This window comes from Cloeon dipterum, chromosome 2 (assembly GCF_949628265.1).
Source record: "Cloeon dipterum chromosome 2, ieCloDipt1.1, whole genome shotgun sequence".
Lineage (NCBI taxonomy): Eukaryota > Metazoa > Arthropoda > Insecta > Ephemeroptera > Baetidae > Cloeon > Cloeon dipterum.
The window spans coordinates 27,033,208-27,058,076 of NC_088787.1; the positions used below are offsets into that span (position 1 = coordinate 27,033,208).

The window sequence follows — 24,869 nt, forward strand, 5'->3', positions numbered from 1 at the left end:
CTTTGAAAAGCAGTCAAGATTTTCAATCGCATAACAAAATTTGATCTCCTAACACTTCACCATGCTGAAAATCGTGAAAAACAACAAGAAATATGAGACTGAGGAAATAAAATTTTCATTCAATGCTCTGATTTAAGAATTAATTTATGCACCAAATGACGGTTAAAATAATCAAATTGGTTAATAAAATTCATCCAAGCATATTTTCCACTCTTTGAATGATTATTCTGGCTAGACCCGATTAAAACCCCGACTATTTTGGTCAGTTATCCCGAACGGAAAGTTGATTGTTTGAAAATGATCAACCTGAATTCCCCAGACTAATAAAGTAAAATTTTCTGTCAAAAATAAACAAAACAAACTTTTAGACCGCGTATTTTAAGGGCGATAATTTACATGATGAAAAATCATGACAAACAAACAAATGAATAGATTTCGATCTCTCTTAATAAACAATTTACCAATCGCACATAATTAAAAAAAAATGATAAGAAAAAATTTAGTCGGATCAGAGTTGATGTCAATCGCAATCTAGGCTGAATGGGATCAAACGAGATGCATCGGCCAAGCGAGGTCGTCGGCGTTGTTAGTCAGCAGCCCGGCGTGTCGGGTGCAGCGGCATCGAATTCAATATTGCCCGCTAGATTGATTGGCGAATTTCAAACTGAACAGTACACGAGCACGGTGGGCAGTATCATTCATGCAATTACAATCTGAATGGTCTGTAATTGCATCGGCGCGCAGCTTTCGAAACCCGATTACCATCGGCAGTGCCGGCGAATTATCTTGTCACTCGCGCACACGGCACAAAAATGCGAACAAATTGTATTGGCAAAATGCCCCGCTGCAGTTTGTTTCACAGCGTCAGTTAGAAATTTCCAAAAGCTCTGCTACGTTTTGCAAGAGCAAGTGTGTGTATGTTTTATGTTGAGTAAAAGAATTATTTACTAAAACTTTTTGAACTGGCAGTAGCTCTTATTGCCTGCTATGGTATGCAAATTATTTGGTTATATTGAAATTTAAAAGATTTAATCAAATTAGAATCAGCTATTAAGTCATGGTTTTTGAAAAACGCGCTCCGCCTCTCGAAATACACGAAGTCCTGACTCACTTACGAACTGGCTGACACAAATTGTATTGTTAAAATGATCTTGCAGCAAGATTTTTCGTTAACTTAGTCTATAAACTATAATACACCTATTCAAAGCCAGCTGTAATTTTATGAGAAGCCCGCAATGGTTGACCAAAAATGGAAATCAGTTTGCTACGAGAACAGGTACGCATGTCATGGGTTCCACTATATACTTGATTTGTAAATACAAAAGTTTCGAACAAAAATTTTACAGCACATCATATTTACGTCGACTCGTTTTTGTTTCGCGCGTTTATGCAGTTCTTGCTTGTCATGTTTTGCTTTTGTTAATGTTACTTTAGTTAATGATATTTATTGACTGTAATTATTTTCATACAAGAAAAATAAACATTAATATCTGTCGTCTCATAGCGGGCGTTTAATCAAATCAGCACAAAGTTGAGCAATTTTTTGCTCTAATTCTCTACATATTATCTGTGAGCTAATTTCTGCCTTGTTTAGTTTCTTCGTTAGAACAACTTAGTTTAAAGATCTCATTTCGCTTGTTGCACACATGATGTAGCATAGATAAATCTTTGAATCAACGTCTACGTGGCATATTTTAATCATACAATGCAAAATCATTCACAATTTTTAATTTTCCGTAAAAATATTAAAAATCAACATATATAGTTTTTTTTATAAGAAACACAAATTCATCAGCTTTTGAGTTGTAAATGAAACTTCCACTAAACGCCCTAAACAGAAATTATTTTTCTCTTCCAATAAATCTACCAATTCAATTTGAGCATTTCAAAAGTTGTTGTTAATTCTCTCAAATTCAAATAAAACATTTTTGCACTGTCTCTCTCCTTTCGAGTGAACTGCACGTCGAAGTGATTGGAGTCATTACCGGTTCACACATGTGCACACATGAAATATGTACTCTCGCGCTTTAATTCAGCGAGTCTGCTTTCTTTTGTGATCGTCGCGAATTGTAGGTTGGACAACAAGTATGGTGAGGGCGCCAGAAGAAAACGAAACGGAGAAGAAGCCGTGAACGACAATAGCTGGCGAAGAAGCAGAAAAATACGCGCGTGTGCATTTCAGGAGAAAGACGCGTGGGCCCCATTGTGCACGAGTGCCGCCGCCGCTGCCGAGCGAGAGAGTACATAATATCAGCGGGCGAGCGCGGCAGATGATGTGTAGGTACAAAAAAAGCGTGGCGCATAACAAACGAAAGAGAGCAGAGAATGATGGTGTATATAAAAATATGAGAGGACGAGGCTTATAAAGGGGGTTTTGTATTGATCCGGGCCTGACAATATTCTCTCTTCTCTCATTGTCATGATGCCTGCTCGGCGGCACATCACCCAGCAGCAGCCGCGAGAGAGAGAGAGAGAGAGAGAGAGAGAGAGAGAGAGAGAGAGAGAGAGAGAGAGAGAGAGAGAGAGAGAGAGAGCCGGGATAAGGGCGGGGGTGGAGAAACGATAAAGAGTGCTTGCCAGATTTAATGCCTACAACATCATCGCCGTGTAACTGCTGCAAATCATCGCGTATTTCAATTATTCATCTGTCGCTCCCGCACCGCGCCAGATTTATTCCAAAATAGAGTACGCACGCTGCGGGGTACCAAAGTACATACGCAGGGGCTGAACTTTTCTTGAGTGACTCGCGGGGTGTTCAAATAAAATTGCGTTAATTGTGACATGATGACTAATCGTCACTTTGTAATAGTGGCTTTGCTGGTTCACATTTTTGTTATTTGGTATTTTTCAATACATGTGATATTAAATATGTATTCAGTAGGGCTGCACGTTTTAGATCACTTACTTTGAGATCAAAATGTTTGATTTGTGTTTTGTCCCTTAATGAAAGTGATTCCATGTATGATGAACATCTAAAATAGAATTTTTTTTCTTAAAATTTTAGTTATTTAGAAACAAATACTTTTGTTCTAGTTTGACGCAATTTCTATAATTTAATTTCAACTAGATACTATCTAGGAAATGTTAGGGGATTAACTCTACACCCTGACATGTTCTCGTAAACGCTCGGTTGTATGATCAACATTTAAAATCATTAAAATATCAATTATTTCCTACCGCTTACGAAAGCTGAAAAGCATACCCTGGCAAAAATACATGTTAAGGTATTTTTTTTTAATTAAAAAGTTTAACTCTCGTCTACATCGTGATCTCAGTTCCATATATATTATGGTCTGATTTTTCGTTTTCCGCTAGCTTTGTATAGCCCGTATAGCATTTAAATTTTGTTATGGATAAGCACAACCAGTTTACCTTTCACAAGTATGAGAATAAACAACAATAACTATTAAATTTTCGGTTCTATGATAATGGGAAAATTTCCAAAATTTCAGTTTGTAGATGAATTTTAATTCGAAAAAGATTTAATTGCAGATTTTTCAATAAACTTGGAAAGAGAAGAATATTTCGGTGGAAATAGGTAAAAGTACAGTTGATTTCCATTAGAATGGTGAAGTGGTGTTTGATCTCGACATAATGGGCTTAATCCACTCTTGTCCTTCATGACAGGGTCATAGTCAACTTGTTTACCAGTAATTGTTTGCCAATGGATATGTTTTCTGATTGTGAAGAAAACCATAAATATTTAAAATGTAGAAAACTCCTACTCGCTAATTCAATTTGCTGATTACAAAAATACAAAACGTAATGAAAGACTAATTAAAATGCAAGTCGTTACTGTGTACTTTCGTTGAAGGGAGGCAGAAAGAACAGCAGAGGGTAAAAAGATGTGCGTGCTACGGGGACACTTTTGCGCCCGCAAGCAGCTAGGAGGGAGTCGAGCTGCACTGCTCCGTCGGCAAACAAAACAAAACAGCAGCAGCAGCAGCGATGATGGAGAGCAAATAATAAAAAAGCGCCCAAAGACACACACGCGCGCGGAAGGGTTTCGATGCGTGTGTTATGCGGTCTCTTTGAGCAAGTTGGCGTGAGCGCTTCGAGGGCCGAAACCCCACCTCCCTGAGACCCACCTGCACATCTCTGTGTTGCCGCGACGCTGAACGACCAATTTATTTTTCTGTCATTCTGTGTCTTTCGCAAAATACCCTCGCCAATGAAATCCAGAGCGAGCAACGAAAGACGAGTGTGTAAATAAGAGGGAATTTACACCACTTGTTTGTCAGCAGTCAGCTCTCACTTTTGCTCTGCGCGCAATTTTTGCCACAGCAGCAACTTTCCCAGCCTGTTTGACGAGGATTTTCGGCTCTCAGCAAACATTGTTCTCTCCACCCATAGATTCCTTGCTTTGAGCGTGCAAACGCGTTTTGTTTTGAATTTACGCGACTCCAGCGCAATTACAAGCCGAAATGTTTGACAGGTTTCTGCCTCGCTGAGTCGACGAGTCGTCGCGCTGAGCAAATACGGTTAGTTCTTCTTAATTAACGTGCTTCAGTCGGTCTTTCATTTTTCGCCCCATGTGGAAAGTGCGCGACTGCTGAACGCTAAAAAAACAATTTGAAGATGTTGCTTCCAAATTTTGCATGTAGGTTTTGCACAGCTTTAAAAAAATAAACAATAATCTTGGAGCGGTCTAGTTTTTTACTATTATTTCTTGAATTTCTGTAAAGTATTAAATTTTAGTATTTCTGCTTTTTCATACACTGAAGACTGTGTGCTTTAAAAGAAAAATAAATAAATTTCTTGATATTTTTCCAGTTTAATACATTTATAGATTTGAGAGTACAGATTGAAAATTATTCGCACTAATATCTGCAATAATTTGCTATTCGTGTCACACACATGTTGCAATTTCTGCTGGTTGGCGGACTAAGTTGAAATTTCCCTACAGTCTGTTTACGCGGTGCCAACAAATCAAACACCCACGCAATTTGGGCAGTCAACCAGACAGCTGGCGGCGGGAGCGAAGCAAAGCCAGAGCAGCGGGGCGCGCGAGAAAAGAGAATCATCGCATCTGAAAGCATTCCGGCGTGATAGAGGGAGTAGAAAGCGCGTGTGTCTTTCCGCCATGTGGCTTGAGCCCTAAAGTGGATCTGTTTAAATCTATTTTGCAAATCCCCGAAGTCGGCATGAGGCTCAGGGGAACACGGAAGAATGGCTGGAATTGACTGAACAAAATCAATTTCAAATTGAGTCTGTAAAAGACGCTGCCTTTAATTTTGAGCATGCCAAATTTTCAATTTGTAAGGGCCTTCAGTATTCATTTGTCAATGATTTCAAAATACCTTAGCTTTAAAAAATTTGAGTCACCCAAAAAGGATATCTCATAATATGACCCAGAAGAAAAGCTTGACGCAGGCCAAATCCTGTTCAAAATTCAAATTCATATTCCTGTCCTGTTTTACAGCAACCCTTGAAAAGCAGAATCACCCTTCATCAGAGTTAGCTGTGTGTGTATAGCATAACGCGAGTGTGCAAAAAGGCCGGCGTAGACAATAAAAAGGCGCTTCGGAATTACGCAGCGAGCGTAATAAAATTGCGCGGACGAGGCGGAATTTGTTTTCCCGGGCACAAGTAGTATAATTTTTTATGCATAAACCTGGCGCATGGTTGGCGCGAGAACACCGGTGGCAGCAGCGCTCGCTCGCCGGCGGTGCTGGCGGCGCCGGTGGCGGTGGTAAGTTTTTAATGCTTTCACCCCTTTTCTGCTGCACCCATACATTAGGACTAATTGAGAAGCAGGCTGGCTGTATTGTTAAGTGTTGGCACCGCCGAGAGGAGAGAGAGAGAGAGAGAGAGAGAGAGAGAGAGAGAGAGAGAGAGAGAGAGAGAGAGAGAGAGAGAGAGAGAACAAAGAGTGAGCGAAAAATGTTTCGTCCGCGCCGCGCGCGCCTCGTACATTTCCATTTTTATTGTTTTCGCTGAATTGTCGTCGGCTGCCTGCCTGACTGACTGACTATATTCTCTCTTTCGCAAACACCACCATCATTTTCCTCCGCCCTTCTTACTCTCTCTCCCGTGTGCGTTGTGATGTGCAGCAGTTCTTTCGCTTGCTAAAAACAACCTGTTTTCGCAGCGACCCCAAGTGGAGATGTCCACTCTATATTCTGGCAATTTATTCAATAATATTTAAACAAGATCCTAAGAATCACTCACGGAACGTTTTAGGTAGGTAATTTACAATAATTCATAAAATATATTTACTGTTAAAACAAGAGCACATTTTAAATTCATCAACGATCTCCACGCTTTTTGAATAAAAATTGCTCCATTCAATCGACACCAAAATAATCAAAATTTATTTTTTTTTTAAATTAAAATTTTAATCAGAAATCTCTATTTAAAACATAATAATCCTCTTTCTGATGAATTTGCACTTCTCGCACCTCCCTCTCCCGCAACCTAACCCTCACTTGTGTTTGCACCCGCACTCGCGCGTGGGACTTGTGCTGTTTGTGTTATTTTTGCTGTGTCGCACGCTTTAAAAAGTCGCGATGAGCCACTGAGAGTACACGCTGTGCACTCTTTGTTTACATTTTTTCTGGTCGCTCTCTTTGTTTATAATCGAGGAGAGATTGGTGAGAGGAGTGGATTCTGCTGATTTGATGCAAAACTATACCGCTGCGAAATGGATTAGAACTAAGACAATAGCCGGCGTTCTTCCTTAAAACAAAGAACTTTTGGTGCTGCGGATGGAATATACATCAAATCCGAACAGAGAATCATGAATGGCTTCAAAAGGGATTTTCGTGCAAGCGATTAAGAGATTAATGAAGAATGAATTTCATCCACTCTTAAGAATATCTTTCCAGGACAACCTTTGTGAATAATTTTTGTTAAAAAATTCAATTTGATATTTCATTTCAAACATGCGTGTTTGTAATTTTGAATTTTGTGTGGTTTAATATTTAATATATTTAAATATATCAACATTTTTTAATTTTAATATTGCCATCTTGAAGAGAGCAAAAAATTAGGTTAGATTTAAGCGTTTTGCCTTAATATATATATACTTAAAATACTACACAATTTTTTTATTTTTGGGTTTAAGAAATATGTATGTTTACACGCCCAAATCTCAGCTTCTAATTGTCAGATTTTCAAAAACTGCACACCGCTAGACTAGTCTCAAGTTTCCCTAAATAGCCGTAGTAGTCTGAGGGTGCCAACCCCCCTTGTAGCACCCTAAAAAATGCAATATTTATTTTTTGTCGTTTGCACCTCACTGCGTTACGGAATTTAATGACTATCACCCAGAAAATACTTCTGTACATCGTGAGACGAAAACACGAGTTGATTGGCATGCAGCTTTTACTAAGTAATTTGGAATAAAATTCATCACTAGATGAAATATTGCGGTGGTGAGCACCAATAATCAGAGCTTATTCCCATGCAATCCGTACGTTAACCTTTTCATGGCGCATGTGTGCAACTTTTAGAGGGGTTGCTCGACAAAATGAAATGTAAATGATGATAAACCAGAGCCTAGGTAAATAAAGTGCGCTTGACGCACTCTCAACCAAAAAATCGCTCTGCAGCAGATTATTGATTTTTGACCGTATGCACGTATCAGATTTAATAATTTTCCAGCTGCTTTTGCGTTCTGCTCCCACCTTTCCGTTTTTTTTTTTCATTTTTACTCGTTCAATCGCCCGACTCCGTTGCCATCATTGCCATTCACATGAAATTTAACCATTTATAGCTGCGGATTGTTGTTGGTCCATCATAAATTTTTTACAGCCACTATTCCGCTCTTCTCGACTCCGCCAATTATAGCTCGCCAGCCTGACTCCATTGTCGGGTGCGATCAGACCAATTGTCTGTTTTTATACGCTTCACACGAACACCAGCCGGATTATTGAATACGTACGCTATGAACAAAGCGACGGTGAAAATTCGTCTTCTTGTACCCAAAAAGGCCCCACGGCGAACACATTATAATCCCTGACATTTTATTTGAGATCGATATAACTTGTCAATTTTAAAAACATTTTTTCTTGGGCTGTAATAATTAGCAATGAGTACAGTCAATCGTTTTCAACGGCCAGAGATTCAGATTCATCTGAATTTAATTCTTTGACATGATTTTGTTTATTGGCAGGTTTATTGGATGAGGGCTGAAGCAACTGCTGTCTGAGAACGTGGGAAATAATTTTTCTATTCAATTCAAAGTCACACACAGAGAAGCTCCATTTTCAAAAATTTTCTTTCTTAACGTAAACATTCATTTATAGTAGCTTCATTTGATTTTTCCTGTTTATTTATTTATTTTACTATAGCAAATTAATCTTCAGTAACGTTGTGACTTTTTCTGGCTTCCACTTTGCTATCAACTCTATCTTCGATCATATCATTACAAATCAATTAATACATTGTTAGCATTGCCAAACAAATATGTAATTGAGCCCTTTTCTTATAATACCTTTGAATTTGAACGTATTTGAAATATTGTTATAAATCTCAAAAACGAATTTCTATAAGAGCACACGACTTAAATTTTTGTTATCATAAATTTTAGTTTGCGCCGGGAACATTTTTACTTACATTCTATTTGTGAAGGTTTGTGTTAGTACCAAAAATGTCCGTTTATCCATGATTGTAACATTATTGCTTTAAGTACTACAAAGTAAACAGCTTTGGTGTGGGAGATACATAAAATTAGCAGATCTATGCCACCCGCGCGGAAAGAATGCTTTGCGGCACAGTTTCCATCGCGGTATCAGGCGAATCTGACATTGAGCATTCGCATTGTTTATTCAATTCAAGGATATTTTCCCTTCCTTGAGCTCATTATTTAGGCTCGTTCGCCCGGTTTTAATGTGTAATTTATTCTCCCACAATGCTAAAAATGCGAGTCAACTCTAAAAAAGTAAGAAGCGTGAAAGTACTGTGAGAGAGGGATAAACTAGGATTAAGTCAGGTATTCATTTTCGTATACGTCAAGAAGAGAAGAGCAGATGTTTCTTTTACTGTTGCGAGAAGATATTGACAGAAAAGGAAATCACATCACTGCGGGAGCAATCAAATAATTTCATTTGATTTATTTAACCATGCACGCGTTGTTTTAATATTTTAAAAAAATCCTATAAAGATATCATAAAAAAGATCTCGTATTCATATTATTTTCAATATGGCAGTATTGAAATTGAAGAAATGTGATGAAACCAATTCTATTGCTTGCTCGGTGCACTGATTTGCATTCTAGCCCTCCACGAATATAGAGAAACTTGAGCTAGCGTCGGACAGATGTGCAGGTCAACAGCCAGGGTCGCGCCGCCCCAAGAGCCTGCGGAGTAATCGTAATAATTGCTAGTTTCGCTCTTCACATATCAAAAGCGGTCGACTAAATGGGGTGAGAATTACAGCTGAGAACTTGAAACATGAGTCTCCTATATGTCTGCGGGTGTCAGAAGCGAGCGCGCGCCATTTGTCATCACTGCTGTGCATTTGGTCTAGTTTAGCGACACGTGCTGGGTGAATGTCTGACGCAAGCGACTGAACTGAAAATTTTCAAAGTAAAACATCATCATAAGGCACACAAATTTTATAAAACTGTCAAATGTTTGTACTGTCCAATGCAAATGAGCTCAACAAAAAAAATTTGACTGTATATATCACATCAAATATTTTCAAGAATGATATCATTATATGTTTTGATTTTAGGACAGATGTATCAGAGATTACAAAACGAGCACGAATAATTAAAAAAAAAAATGGAAAACACACGATAATCTAATGAATTAATTAAAACTAATCTGACTTAAAGGTTTAAAATTAAACTACATATTATTTCAAATTAACCTGCAAAATTAAGATTCCATGCTTTAATTTGAACCAGTGGAAACGACGAGGGCATTGCGATTTGCGACGTCTTTTAAGCCATAGTATATGCGCTCACCTTTTTGGTCAACCAGCGCGTTTTAGCGGAAAAGCGGAGAGGTGATTGTGAGTCGTGCTATTTGCAGGGAATAAGGCAAATATGGCCATTATGCCTTTGTGCAGGGGGTTTTCATCATCGCGTGGCTGTCGTCGTCAACAGAGCCTCTCTGCGACCACCAGTCTCTCTCTCTCTCTCTCTCTCTCTCTCTCTCTCTCTCTCTCTCTCTCTCTCTTTCTCTCTCGCTCTTGCTCTCTCTGCACTCGCACTGGACGCAGTGAGAAGTAATGAAAAAAGCTCTTAAGGGTTTCCATTAACGCGGGTACCCAGTCTGTTTGTCGTTGCGTGTGACTTAACGCTTCAAGCACACTCACATGCAAATTGCTTTTTTATTTCGCGACTGAAAAGTGGTATTGAAAAAGCTACATATACATTTAGCACCGGCCGACGGCTTTAAGAGACAAAATTTCCCTCCCGCATTGCAGACGTGGAAAATTGACCGACCGCTTCTTTGGAAATTTTTACACCCAACCCGCACGCTGCTGGCTCGCATTGTTAAGCCCATTTATTGCTTGCACTTGCAGTGAGAGAATCAGAGGTATGATTTTTAGCAATAACTGTATAATTATAAATGAATTGTTATCAAACGTTCGTAGCAAACATTTTAAATTTAGTTCTTAAGTGCTGAACCACCTGTTTAACAATTTTCTACGGAACTGAGTTTCATTTCAAGACTATTTAAATATTTCTATAGTCTCTTCTCTACAACAGCAATTTGTTCTTGAATGATGATGTAAAATCCTAAGTTCAGTGGAGATTTGATTCAAACAGGACTAAATTTTAGGCAGTAAGTTAGCTATAAAAATACCTGTCGTTTTTGCGCAACGCAATTTGGAACAAAACGACGGAGGGTGGCCGATGTTGGAATTTGCATTTCTCGCATTTTTCTTCCTACGCATTTGAGCCTGCAGAGGTTCGAGGGGGTTGTTCAGGCAGGGGAGGCCAGCACATAGATTTCGCACGCCCAATAATGGTCATATATGCACCGCCACCCGCAAAATCTACCAGCCTCAACATTGCTTTTTAATACCAAGTCCGGCACACTCCCTCCCTGGCATGTAATCTGTGCTGATACTGAGAGAGCCTCTCTCTCTCTCTCTCTCTCTCTCTCTCTCTCTCTCTCTCTCTCTCTCTCTCTCTCTCTCTCTCTCTCTCTCTCTCTCTCTGCTTTTGATCACTCTTTTAAAGCCTTGCGTGAGCTGACTGACTTTTTATCCCTGGAAACACAGGCAGCAAGCAACCCGGCAGGCAGCTCGCTGTCCACCAGCGAGAGCAGCTCTCTCACTCGACAGCTTGTATTACACGGCCAGATAATTAAACAGAAATCGAGAAGCCGGTGCCAGCGCGATGGTTGGAAAAAATTCACTGGACGAACAATAGCCATAGTAACCGTATCCAGCGAGTCACAGTCGCACGGCCCCAGTAACTTACACCCGCTCGGCCAGCTCACTTTTAATTTGCACCCCCTTTTACCCCCTCTTGTGCTACTCCTACCTGCGTTCTTTCAAAGGCTGATTAATATTGCGAAATAAAAATCCCGAGAGCGAGCACGGCCGAGTGCTGAATTATTATTGACGGTGGAAATCAGTCACGCGGCGATGCGAAAATCGACGGATGCTTCGATTTTTTGTTTGCATTTTTCTCTCACAAAGAGCCCTCCTCGTTGCCGGTGAAACGTGTCTGATAATATATCCGCGAATTTTTATTTTTCTCTCCAATGTAGGACGTATAGAGTACACTTACGCGTTCATTGATTTTGTTGATGGATTAGCAGAGACAAAGCTTAATCTCGCCCTTAAATATTACATTATACAAAAGCATATCCCATCTCAAATCAAACACTTAATTTAGAGGATAGTGTTTAATTGTCAACACCGATAGAAGCTTCACATTATTTTTAAACATATTAATTATTTAACCTCACAAAAATAAAAATCACGATCATGCATGCTTGACCTGATATATTAAATTTAATTTTCGAGTAAAATTGAACGGTTTAACAAAAATTATTCACAAAGATTGTCCTGCCGCGGAGAGTTATCCTAAGTAAGATAACCTGAAAAAGTACATATTTTGCAGTTTTTAGCCATTTTTTAATTAAAATTAAGACACCATTCCAGATTTTGACTTTTCCAACCTTTTTTCGGTTAACAAGATGACAATATCAAAACTAAAAAAATATCGACATACTTCATAATTATTTAATGTATTTATTGTATTGATCCTTGCAAGAATAGACAAGAATCACTCATTCTCAAATTTGATTTCCATTTAAAAATTCAATTTTAGTGACCTTGACCTTTGACCTACTTCTTCCATGTTTAAAAGTAGAGACGCAATTCAGATTATCAAAAACAAGGCCTTTTTCATTTACAATAGCATATTCACCGTCATGAGTTGTGATGCAACTCTCGTTGGTTAACTGGCTGCTGACACAAAGTATTTGATGTCTGCGTAGCACTTGGTGCTGGCGTCAACTTAATTAAAGCGGCCGAATCTCGCTCTTAATTCCACCTAATTCGTGATTAATTCTTTGTTCCGCAGCTGGAGCGCCGCCTCCGCTGGTAGAGTCGACTAATTTGCTGTGGCTGCTGAGCGTCCTATTATTGTTTTGATTGTATTAAGATGAGCGCAAGAGAAGTGGGAAGGCTGTGCGATCGATGAAACTGTACTTCTTCATCTTGCTACCGCCGATGACAATGTCCCAGCAGCCACCCCTCTTTCATCCCGCAACACACATAATAACGCACCATCCCTCTCAGTCGCTTCAATCTTCGAGCACTCGCTTGGCTGTTTAAACGTCGATTATCCAAAATATTATCATCCATATCCCCCTCTATAACGTTTTTATTGGTAGGCATGAACGATCTTACTAGGCTCTTGATTTTTTTGCTTTTCGCGTCGCATGAGATTAAAAATAAAATATGTTTTAAGAAAAACTTTGAATTACCTAAAAAATTCCAAATTCTCTCTTTGGGATGTGACCAAAATGATTGGAAATGGTTAAAAGATTAATTAAAGAAATTAGTTGGAGATTGAACAATTAATATTTTGATTTGAGTGAGTAAAATTAATAACCAGAATTTCAACCATTTTTTTGTGTGGTCAGTGGAATATGAACATTTTGATTGTAGAGGCTGATATTCAACAGAGAAACGCAGAAATGCAAATGTTTGCATGCAAATGTGGTGAACCTTTTTGCAAAATCTCGTCACACACAAATCTCTTTTTGTCGCGCCTTGGCCACTTTACGCAGCGACAGCTACCGAACTTTTACACGAAGCCTTTCGCTTAAAATGCACGAGCAATTAGTGCGATGCATGTAGCTGCCGGTCGGCCGGCTTCAAATGGTCAAAAAGGTCACACATGGTGCCGCGCGTCTCGCTTTTGCAGCGCGCACACATGAATGTCCTCGTCCCTATTTTTCTCACCTTGATTGGCGGCGCGAGCTGGGAAATACGAGTGTGTGAGGAAAAGTTGAATATGGACGACGTGAGTGCTACGGGAAAGGTTTTTTTAATAACATGCAAATTTTCCGCGCACTCATCTGCATTTAATTTTTCTTTTGATTCATCATCGCCGTCTCTGCATTGAAAACTAATGCATTTTATTCAATGTGTGTTTGCTGAAAGGCTTTTTTCCTCTCGGCTCTCGATCGGAGTCGCAAGCACACATAAATGCAATTTTCAAACTGGGAATCGCTGCGGGGTGGAGGAAACAATCGCACAAGTCATTTGTAATATTTTCGCAGACAAGCCTGTTTTATTTTTTACTTTGAGGCAAGCGACAGATCATCCGCAGCATTTTTAGTACACTGGACGATACACGTTGGCTTTCATTTCCATAACTAAAATGCCTCCAGGCGCTCCATCTTTCGGAACGTGCATCTACAACAATGTGTTCATTTAATTATCAGTAGGAATTTTATTTCATACCAATAATTATTGTTAATTAAGATCCGTAAATAAAATCAGTGGAAGTAATTAAGGAAGTATGGATTTACAGTCAACTTGACATCGTCGTCCTCCCTCCTGACTCCAAATCCACCCTGTTGCCTCATATTGTACGGATAAGGCACAGATCGAGGGTGCCAGTGGCCGAACGGTCCCCCGAAAAGGGCTGGTGGGTAGTAGGCCGGGGGTTGCGGATAGTACGCTTGTGGCTGCGGTGCGGCGGGATAAGACATGCCACTGTATGAGGGGTAGGCCATCGCGGTGGACACCAAGGGTGGCGGGGTTTGCGCTCCGAGGCCTGCTTTATAAGTGGTGCTGAATGGAGGGATGTGCGTCCACGGGATGTCCATGCCGGTGTACAGACCCACATCCAAATCCTAAAATAATTCGATCCAAAGTTAAGTTCTTGTCCCAAGTAATTATTGCATGTTTATTTTCTTTATGACGTAGAAATCTGAATAAAATTAAATTACACACTTATTGCTAGCTCTAAGAAATATATATTGAGTTGATAAACCGCGATATCTGTAATGAATAAAAATTAATAGACAAGGAATTTCATGTTGTTCAACGTTTTAGTATTTTTTGAAATTATTAAAGTCGTATAGGTTCCAAAAGCAATGCAAAGCTGCAATTTGCAGGTAAAATTTCAGAATATTTACTTGGTTTGCGATCGGCGGTGATATAAAAACCGACGAATTGTTATTATTAATTTAATAGGTTAGATAGCTGCTAGAAATACGTTTCAACACATCCAAAGCAAAGGCCATTATAGAGTGCCTTGTTTCAATTACTTGTAATCAAAACCAGGCCGGTTCGGAATGGGCTATCTTCGCCCACCGAAAATTTTAGATCTGGATATATTAGCCAACTTCGCCATTGCTTCAATTACAAGTAATTGTAACTGCCTCTCACTATGCAGTAAAATTTTGTGGATATACAATTAAATTAAGAAAGTCACGAAGACTCAAATCAGCATTAAAATATATAAGTGACAAGTATTTTTTGAAAAATAATTATATAAGCATGACTGCAGTGTTACGTATAGTGAAGTGAATACTTTGCAATGTTGCCCTGTAAACTGAATGAACTCTGCTACACGAAGCTGGCCAAAATATTCTCAAAGAAAAGTAATAAAAAAACACGTTATTGGCTTTGAGAAGCTGGCCTTAAAATCACTTGAATTAAGCAAAAAATCACCAAATAGAGGTCCAAAAAAGTCTAAATATCCCGACCCTATATAGGTATTAAAAATAGAAAAAAATAAATGGTAAAAAATGTCTTTAATTTTGGTATAATTTAATTCATTGAAATCGATTGAAATCTTTCATTATTGAATACAGTCTTTGAATTTTGCTAACTATTTCTTCTTTGTGAATAATGTGATCTATAAAATAATTTGCGGCCCATATAGTGTCACTTATTTTTACCTTTGAGCTTTGCTCTTGCTTTTCGGAGCTGGAAGGGACCGGAATGATTATTGGAGCAGGTTGTTGCGGAGGAGGTTGCGGCGGCGGCTGATAATACTGGGCAGGCATCAGGGGTGGTGCAAAGTCAAAGGGCGAAGCAGGGGGCGCAGGGTAGAGGAAATCAGAGCCTGGCAGCATGCTGACGACGCGCTCTTGGTACGGGTCACTGGAAGGCACCCACCGCGGTGAACGTTCAACTGTGATAAAACGCTCAGTAATCGTTTCAAATTACTTTCTAATAACAGAATGCCAACAGAGATTTGTTACGAATTCCTCAGAAAACCTCACCATTCTCAATCTGGGCTAACCCGAAGGGCAGGAAAGCGAGAGTCAAAACGCAAAGCCACCTTCCCATGGCGGTGATGGGGACGACAGTGTTACATCCAAACGAAATTGAAATCTTGCACGTTTATTATTTATTCTCAATCGGATAATGCACCTGCTGACTGATTTATTCCAGCTAAGCTGTTAGCGCGTGATGCTGCTCCCCATATATCAGAGCCGTCATTTTCAGCTCGCTGTACATGCAGGGGGACTTGCAGTTGCTTTATTATTTATTAAATGACTATCAAACTCTCGATATTTTGAATATTTAATCTAATTTGTTGTTAGTTTTCTTGGAATAATACATATTTGAATAAAAGTGTATGCGAAATTTTTCAAAATAAGTACGTAAGACATAATATGTCTTCAAATATTATGGATGTTTCGTCTCCTAAAGTAAAAGATGATTTTTTTTTCAAATAAATCTCTTGATTAATAGGCACAGGTACTACAGTCAAATTTAGGTTCCTTGGTAAAATTAATGTTGTGGATTTCTAATACTGTATTCAATTTCTTTCAATCTTAAACCTAAAAGGCACTGTTTCTCCCTATGGAGTTCATTCATTCATTTCGTACTGCAGTAATTTACAACTCTCTGAGATCAATAATCATAATAGTTGTTCAGTTTTCTTCACCTGCATCCGCCCAGTAATTATACATTTTTTCTAATAGTTTTTTATTTCTGCACTTACATTGCCACAGACATTTTTTTTAATATTTTAAAATTTAATTTAGAATGAAATCGGTAAATCGTCCATCAGGTTTCTAGGAACAGAGTTGGGACATCTCATGGGCATTATATTTAAGTCCAAATCAATCTTTGTGCTGCGACAGAAACAGAATCTTGAGCCCGCACAAACAAAGCCGGCGATCATCTATGAAAATCGGTGCTTTTTATCAAAACGTGTTCTTTTTACCCTTTTTACGAATTCAGGCTGTATAGGTACTAGGCAGACCTCTATCGGGAATGGCTTGAATGTGAAAGCATGCCATGCGTGATTGGCGCCAAAATTTGAAGTATCATGCGGCACAGAAACTGGTGGCGCTCGGTGCGCACAGCCGCACAATCGCGAATGTAAACATCTGCGCTGTGAGGTGCGATGCGATTCACTGCTGTTCCACCAACCAGGTTCGCTCGCAGATCGATCAACCAGCACTCACATACATACACACACAGGCCGAGCAGCGGCTGGTTCCATAACGAGCGGGCAGCAACCCTTTGGATAGGACGGCCACCCGCACCGGGCGGATGCTTTGAGCCGATCATGGGTGAAACGGGGAAGGGATGAAGCCGACGACCCTGCTGGTGTGCCTGGCCCCTTTGCTCGGCGCCTCAGGTAACATACATGCTCAGCCAAATTGACCTGAATCCGCCCCGAGAACCGACCCTTCCTCGTCCGTAGGCGTGTTCGCCATTCGCCCGATCCCTGAGTGAGCCAACCACCCGCTTTCAAACCTCAACACTCGTCCCTGCTGGCCGTCCGCGCTGTTCTCTCTTTGGCGCGGCTCCTTTTTTATTTGGTCAGGTTATAACTAACTGTAAAATTTGAGCCTTCAGGTGCTGGCCCAAAACTTGTTATGACACGGCCAGCAGAACCATTGATTGTCTCTGGCTATGTGGAGCATCATCATTATTTTCATGCGTGTTGATATGCTAATATTATTTTTCTTTAAGCGAGCTACCTCATTTTCGTCAAATTAAAACGAATATCATAGATTTAATTAATGTTCACAAATATGGTTCCGGGAAATCGAGTTGGGTGTTGTGTTAAATCAATATCTTTTAAATTGTTTGTTGTTTTTTGTAGTTTTTTTTCCGCCAAACTCGCATCATATCTCATGTGTTGTGTATCCCCTTGAAATCTCAGATTTTTCGGCCCTGTAATCGCTGGAGCAATACATATTATTTAATATTTACAAATAATATAAACTCATTCATGGTTTCCTTTTACTACAGTTCAACCAGATAATTCTGAAATTTGTTTGGTGATTTGCAAGGCTTACATCCGATGTACTCAATTGTTAAGTTATTTTGATTAACACTTCTTCTTGTGTGGTCCCCTCTTGCCGCGTCTTGCTTTAGTAAAAAAATATCAAGTAAAATTAACTCTTTTTATTAAAGGGAAATGATACTGCAAAATCCTGGAAAATGCTTGTTGCCAATGCATAAACTCATCCCTTTTAGGATTCAGTTAAAGCCTAAATTGACCTAAGAAGCACTGTAATTTTTTGAGAAAATTGGCTGGAAAGTTACCGTGCTTTTCAAAATGTAATGGCTCTCTCGTTACTTGAAATCCGATTTAATTTCTAAACCAAGAGCCAAGAGTTTCCCCAATAAGTGGCATAGATACACCGTTGGACAGATCTCGATGAGAGCAATCGGAATATGCCAAGAAAATATGTTCAGGCACTGTAAATTTAGGAGAAAATTGGCAATTTTTGAATTTAATTGTAGGAATCTCCTTTTTCATTATTGCAAATTCACCAGTTGCATAAACCCTTAGTGTTCGAAGCCGCCAACAGATGGCGCCAGCGTAGACTTTCGATTTTAAGGCACTTCCGCTGCGATTTCAGACTCAATCTAGCTACAGTGCATTCTTTAATTAATTTGCTTTGTTGACGTCCTGAAATCAGCACGTCAAAAAAAAAGCAAATTAATTGAAGAGTGCAATATATGGCTAGATTGAGTCTGAAATCGCAGCGGAAATGCCTTAAAACCGCTTAAAACAAAATTTTTTAAGAAAGTCTGTGGTTGCGCCATTTGTTGGCGGCTTCGAACACTAAGGGTTTATGCAACTGGTCAATTGTTGAACAAATTGTTTTTCGATAAATTGTTTATGGAATCCAACAATTCAAACAATTTTCAATTGTTGCCCTGTATCATTCCTCTTTAAAAAGCATGCTATTGAAACTATGTTTCGATGTTCAAAAATTCTGCCAACAGCTAACAAAGACATGAACAATAAATAATAATCTTCTTGAGAAAAGATTATGGAATGACATTTCTCCGGGATCATCAATAATGCATAATGAACTGCTTATTACTCACGTTTTCTAATAAAACTTATAATTATTCCCGTAACATCTATATCTATATCTTAAAAAATATTTTTCTCTGTTGATCAGGCTGAAATTTCTTGCCCTCTTTGAAATCCTTTGCCAATGCGAAATATTCTTTGTTTCCAATTTAGATACTGATATAATGAAAAATAGCCCATCTTTGTGCTAAAATAATAAGCAATCTGATCGATATGCATAGATTATTTAACTAACAATATGGAACCAAGTCGCCCTATAAAACTAAATAAAATTGAGTTTCTCAATCTATTACTGGTTGTTAGCTGACTAAATACATTCCATGCTGAGATTTGTTCGTTCACGTCACTAATACCATTAGAGCTAGTAATCATAAAAGCTGGTCTTTTGAGCATTCAAATTTCAAAGTGCATAATACCGACCGTCGGGATGATAGGTCAGCGAAAAAAGCCAATAGTCGTCTTCCTTTAAGAAACTCTGCGCGTAATTGCTTTTTTTTAATCTGTCTCGCTGCAGTTGGATTGCGCCTCGCCAAGCCCCGCCAAATACGCACACTTTGCACATTCTTTTTTATTTTGGTCTGCTAGTCTGGTGTGCTCGACGTGAGAATCATACCCGTCTGCAATCAGCTTTTGCAAGGATAGAATAAAAATCTGACTTAAACCGGTTTTCAGCATTTCATTTCGCACGTTTCCGTGTTTTGCGTTATGTAGCAAAAGAAGAGATAATGCATCTTTATTCAGCTGCTGTTTTACTTGCGTCGGACGCGCACTTTGATTGTGCATTCACGCCAGACGCCGTGCTGTGATTCGCATTCCTAACACGCTCTTTTACTCAAGCCTAATTAGACGCGGAACTGACGACTGACTACCATAATCCCGCCTTCCGCTTCATGTAGTTGCACAATTCTTTATTTTCAAGAAATTGTGTTTTCTCAAAAGAATTACGCCACAACAAAGTTAGAAGGTTGTAAGCGTCTGAACTGTGTATTTTCAATAAAATTCATACTGCTCGAAGATACAATTATTCAGATTAGACATGAAAACAAGGTCAGCAGTTAGAGGATATTTTTTATCAATGAAATGAGGGAATGATAATTTGTAGTTAACGCTGTAATATCTCATAGAGGTACAAGTTTTTTCGTGTTCTCATTATTATTCTGAAATAATTAATTCAACAGTTGAAAAATTTCAAAGTTTATTTACTAGAGCTGGTTTATTTTACAGTTAATTTAAAACTAATTTACTAGCACCATCCCTTTTATATTTTTGATGGTGTCGATCTTTTCTCTCTCAGTAATATGAAATAAACTAATTATTTGCTTATTCTAGAGGGGAGAAACGAGCCATGCGTGGACATCCACGGGCGACTGGTGGCGCCAGATCTTCACTACGTACCTGGACCAGACACATGCACTCTCTGCGTGTGCGACAATGGCGCTCCAAAACTCTGCAAAGCAGTTCTTTGCTCACCACCAACGGTATGCTCACGTTCTAATTACAAGTGCGGCACTCAACGCGGTTGAATGAAAGAGGCTGGGGGGCGATTAAAAAACCAACATTCTGCGGCGTGGAAAGTCAATTACGCATTCCACAGTCTACAAACTTTTCCACTTCAAAGTTTTACGACCCTTATGCAGATTTGATGGAGAAGTTAAAATTTCACGTATGGTTTGTATGCATTGCAGGACTGCAAATCGTTCAGACTGGGCGCTTCATGCTGCGATTTTATCTGCTTGGATGATACTCTTCACAAGAATGATATGATGAACGATGACTTGGGCATGCGACTTGTCGCTTGCGTCATTATGATCATCCTCTCTGTCTCGCTGTTTTTCTTTTTGGTGCACAGACTCAGGAAGAGGAAAATTAGAGGTACCCCTTTCTAGTAGATATTATGCTAAACTTCTAAATAAGTAACTCTTTGACGGGCATGAACGTGACAATGGTTACAATGTGTCATGGTCATGCACACTGCATTCAAATAACCACACTACCTTCATTTCACATATTTAATTATGTGCCACAAATTGTTCGGTTGTTTCTCTTCTGGGAAAGAACACATTATATTATTTCTTAATCAGACAATGTTAAATGAATTTTGTACTCACTTAATCTGCAGGCCGTCAAAATAGGCAGCTGACAGAAGAGGACCATTCAATGGCAAGCATCGGCTACATTGCAGGCAGCATTGGCTACCTCCCTGGCACCATGGGTTACATGCAGGACTCCATTGACTGTCCTTACGACGCGGATCCCAGGGTCAACTTTGCCCTGTGGAAGCCCCCGGAGAGCTATTTTCCGAGGGGTGAAGCGCCGCCGCCTTACGAAGAGGCTGTGGCTGCAGCTCAGGCAGAGGCTGCCAACTCGTCAAGACCTACTCAAACCAATGGCAGACCTGGCCAGGTAGTCGAAGTGCTCTCCGTAGCTCTGCCCGCAGCTGTGCAAAATTCAGAGGTTGAAAACCAACAAGCTATCAGGTTTGTAGTTACCCCTGTTATCAAATTGCAGTATTGAACCCATTGCAATGAGGCTGTGGGCTGTTTCCAGTCATATATTTTTCTTATTTGGCACTGGGAATGCAAAATACTTTTTTTTTAAAGTCACTGAATATTTCGCATGCATCTAGTAAATTAAACTACTCAAATAAATTTCCTAATAGAATAATAGAATAAAAATTTGGATGAGGTCTATTATTAGTCTGACCTGATTTCCACCAATTTTAAGGCAATCAAATTGACAACTCTGGACAGTTTTCATTTCAATCCTTATGTCATAACACGATTTGTATTATTAAAATTGTCTCAAGAAGGAATTATAAAGCAACACCACATCACGCACGCTTAAAAAATGTCATGCTCGCAACTAATCATTTTAAATATCAATGCACTTAATCATGAAGATTGTATTTTCAAGCAAAGGAAAAGTATTTTCAAACCTGAAGCAATTCCTTTGTATTTTCAAGCAAAGGAAAAGTATTTTCAAACCTGAAGCAATTCCTAAAATGTCTCAATGGCCATTAACTACTATCCCATATTCGTTCTTTCAATTTCGCACACCAATTTATCTGAAAATATCAATGGCCCTCCATCCAAAGTTGTCTCGTAATATCAAACAGAAAAATTATTGATTCAAATTTACTTAAGATTATTTTTTCTCTTCCAGCTCTGATGCTTTTTATGAAGACGTGCACGTCGCAGCTAGCTCCTCTGCGGTAGACTATGTTAATGTGGAGCAGACGAGGGAGATGATGGCCGCCGCCCTGGAGAGCAACCTAGCAGCCATGAACGCTTTGAACCACAGCACGTGCAGCTGCCCTGACGAGAATGATGACTATCGCAGCGAGTGTGAAAACTGCAAGAGCGCTAATGAGCTGGAGCCAGTGGCGCTGCCACCTCAGGAGACAATGACGCTGCAGCGGCGGCCACCCAGTGTGACACCCAATACAGCCAATGGCTACCGGACTAGCCTTACACTGCCCACCCGTAGGTCAAGGTGAACACTATTATCTAATTAACATCTTATAATTCAACTGAATTTTTAAATATAAATATATTTCTGAGAATCAATATGTTACTAACATTCAGAATAAACAATACAAATTTTAATTTCATAGAAGATAATTTAACGCTAGTTTAGTTCTGATGTTAACAAGTTGTGCTACATTAAAGGCGTTTCATGTATGAGTCTCTCCTTTCAAGAGAATCAATCAGAACCAATGATGACTAAAATAACTGGAATCAGAATATTAATCAGAAATAACTCACTAGTTAAGTAACCATCTCTTCTTTTTTCTAATTTCAAAAAATCAAGAAAAGTCTTATTCAATGCCACGAAATTGATTGATTCTTTCAATAGGTCTGGGCTGCTGACCGATTCACCGCCGTTCAGCGTGCACTTGCCGCCGCCGCCCAACTGGTCCGACTCAAGTAGTTCCAGTCGATCACAGAGTCCAGACCATTCCGACCTGAACAGAACGTCAAGCAACGGTCTCGACGAGGCTAGCACGCACATGTGAATCCTTCAAGGCATGCTTCATAATTACCGGGGTGGACCATTATTCAAGTAATCACTTCTAAACCACCTGATAGTCATTAAATTTAGGATCTACACACATAATTTATCATATAAAACACCAGCGGTTATGCTATGTCCTGCAAGGGCTGCTGTGTGTGGATCACAAAAAGCACGAGATCCTTTGAAGGTAGTTTAAAGATGGCATAACTTAGTGATCATTGATCTAGTTGAATCTCAAATTGACTAGAATTAAGATTTTATTAAACGTCTGTGATTCTCAACGAAAAATCATTAATTTTGTGTGACAGTTTTTAAATTAAATAATAATGTATAATTGATTTGTGCTACGTGTTATTTACATGAACGTTTCTCTTGTAGCTCTGAAGGATCCACTCTCATTGTCAGAGTCATCCTAAAAATGAATTAATTAAATATCTGTTCTTTGATTGGCAACAATTCTACTAAAATTTAATTTAACTTTTAATATTCTTAATTTTTTTTAATATAATTTTTTGTCACATGGCAATTATTGCCATCTCGAGTTTAACGCTACCTTCAAAGGACTCTGCGGAATGCAGATCAAGTATCTTCAAACGTCGGCTCACAAATGCTCACTTTTACAATACGCGAAATTCTTTTTATACTGTGACATGATGTGAAAAATCGGAAATTAGGAACAAACCTTTACTCTCTTGGACACCCTTCAACACAATCTCTGTCTCATCAGGAAAACTAACCAGTTTTAGGGAAAAATACTCGTACACTGAGGTTAGCTTGAGTAATTCGATCATTCCTTTTATGCTTACATAAAGGTTTGGTGTTTTCGACATTTAAGAAAAATAAGAAACGATTAATTATTCTATCAAGAGATTATATACGTACAATGTGGTTTGAATTTAGGCTTGATTGTTGATTTTTGAGCCTAATGAAAAAATAACACTCCTATAAAGCAAAGGGATAGTAATGCGATTGTTGATCTCGGCGGCCTGCCTCCTTTTGCAAAGAGCAATTATTAGCATTTAATGAATTGCACAAGTCTTTCCAGCAAAGGAGGTGGCTTGTTCCGATGTTGTGGCGACGGGCACATTTGATGCAAGTAAGACTGATCCAAATCAGTTATTGAAACAATAAAAAGCAATTAAAACCTGCAGGGAGGTTGCATACAACGTGGAAGAAATAAAATGCATAAATTGATGCACCGGGTGATTTTGATCATATACAACACCGAGTGGCTTTAAAGCAGGACAGAAAAGAATCGAATTTATGGCTTACAAGTAAATTCCTTTCAAATACAATACTTCTTGCGATACACATTCCCCAACAGTTGCCGATTTGATGTTGCAAACTACTTTTATGTCTCTCGACTTCTATGAACCATCATCTGTGTTTTTGTATAAGTCTCTAAAAATGACATCCGTTGGCCTAAAATTGTCACTTTGGATCTGATTTTTTGGGCAGGAGAGTGATGCTAGATATGCGCGTGTTGTTATCAGACCAACTGGATTGAGTCCCTCTCTGTACCTTAATACATTCCTTTCATGTGAAAATATTAAGCATTATGTCATCACAAACATAATTATTGTCTTTTGCAGTAAGTTGTAAGAAAATAATTTTTGATTTCACATGATTAAATTGACTGACCCTTAAATCACTCATATTATGTCACTCTTTATTTTTATGTCCATTATATTTAGGCAATTTGATGTACAAAAATTGATATTTACTGTTTTATGTTAAGAGATGCAATAACTTTCAATTAAACTCTTTAATAATAGTACATTGCTTATTATATATATGCTGATTTTGTATATTGTTTATTTTATGAGAGATATATATATGTGTGGGTCGTGAAGGTGCAAAGGATTTTTACAATTTTATTCATAAAAGCGTGGCTCTCAAATGGCAGATAGCACAAAACTCCTTTGCACATTCGCAGTAACCAGCAAAGCTTTTTTAAAATAAAATGATGTTGCCCTCAATATGCTTGCTAGTTTGATTTCATATTATGTCATGCCATACAATTTACAAAACATTGCGATGCCCTTTTTTCTTTCAGGTTACATAGCGATTATTCTTGAGTTAAGAGTGTGCAGGAGTACAGAAATAATATAACCGTATC

The 24,869-nt window shown here is 38.9% G+C and overlaps 3 protein-coding genes across 4 annotated transcripts in view; 1 reads left to right on the forward strand and 2 right to left on the reverse strand.

Annotated features, from left to right (window-relative positions):
• Positions 1-12,094, reverse strand: part of ClpX (Caseinolytic protease chaperone subunit) — a 92,274-nt gene extending 80,180 nt beyond the window's left edge. The window contains exon 1 of the mRNA XM_065477320.1: positions 12,090-12,094. The gene's annotated coding sequence lies outside the window, so the exon portion shown is untranslated. The remainder of the gene's footprint in view (positions 1-12,089) is intronic.
• A 1,588-nt stretch (positions 12,095-13,682) lies between these two features.
• On the reverse strand, positions 13,683-15,788 carry LOC135935658 (uncharacterized). The gene is made up of 4 exons (XM_065478144.1): positions 15,663-15,788; positions 15,336-15,571; positions 13,956-14,282; positions 13,683-13,839 (listed from the first exon to the last, which is right to left on the reverse strand). The coding sequence occupies exons 1-4, from the start codon at positions 15,727-15,729 to the stop codon at positions 13,759-13,761; spliced, it is 711 nt and encodes a 236-aa protein (XP_065334216.1). The 5' UTR covers positions 15,730-15,788; the 3' UTR covers positions 13,683-13,758.
• A 986-nt stretch (positions 15,789-16,774) lies between these two features.
• LOC135935657 (uncharacterized) lies at positions 16,775-24,729 on the forward strand. Of its 2 annotated transcripts, none has more exons than XM_065478143.1 (6): positions 16,775-17,035; positions 20,066-20,214; positions 20,422-20,608; positions 20,856-21,213; positions 21,899-22,218; positions 22,592-22,755. In XM_065478143.1, the coding sequence occupies exons 1-6, from the start codon at positions 16,984-16,986 to the stop codon at positions 22,603-22,605; spliced, it is 1,080 nt and encodes a 359-aa protein (XP_065334215.1). In that variant the 5' UTR covers positions 16,775-16,983; the 3' UTR covers positions 22,606-22,755. The 2 variants fall into 2 exon arrangements, with proteins under 2 accessions (XP_065334215.1, XP_065334214.1); XM_065478142.1 differs by having other exon boundaries at positions 16,777-17,035; positions 21,899-22,228; positions 22,592-24,729.
• Positions 24,730-24,869: the final 140 nt, after the last annotated feature.

Excerpts from the sequence above, each read along its gene's own strand:
- LOC135935658 (XM_065478144.1), bottom strand. The coding sequence starts at position 15,729 with ATGGGAAGGTGGCTTTGCGTTTTGACTCTCGCTTTCCTGCCCTTCGGG. Across the intron at positions 15,572-15,662 it reads GTTAGCCCAGATTGAGAATG|TTGAACGTTCACCGCGGTGG; the intron begins GTGAGGTTTTCT and ends GTTTTATCACAG. Across the intron at positions 13,840-13,955 it reads ACGACGATGTCAAGTTGACT|ATGCACGTTCCGAAAGATGG; the intron begins GTAAATCCATAC and ends ACATTGTTGTAG.
- LOC135935657 (XM_065478142.1), top strand. The coding sequence starts at position 16,984 with ATGAAGCCGACGACCCTGCTGGTGTGCCTGGCCCCTTTGCTCGGCGCC. Across the intron at positions 20,609-20,855 it reads CAGGAAGAGGAAAATTAGAG|GCCGTCAAAATAGGCAGCTG; the intron begins GTACCCCTTTCT and ends CTTAATCTGCAG. Across the intron at positions 22,229-22,591 it reads CTGCCCACCCGTAGGTCAAG|GTCTGGGCTGCTGACCGATT; the intron begins GTGAACACTATT and ends TTCTTTCAATAG.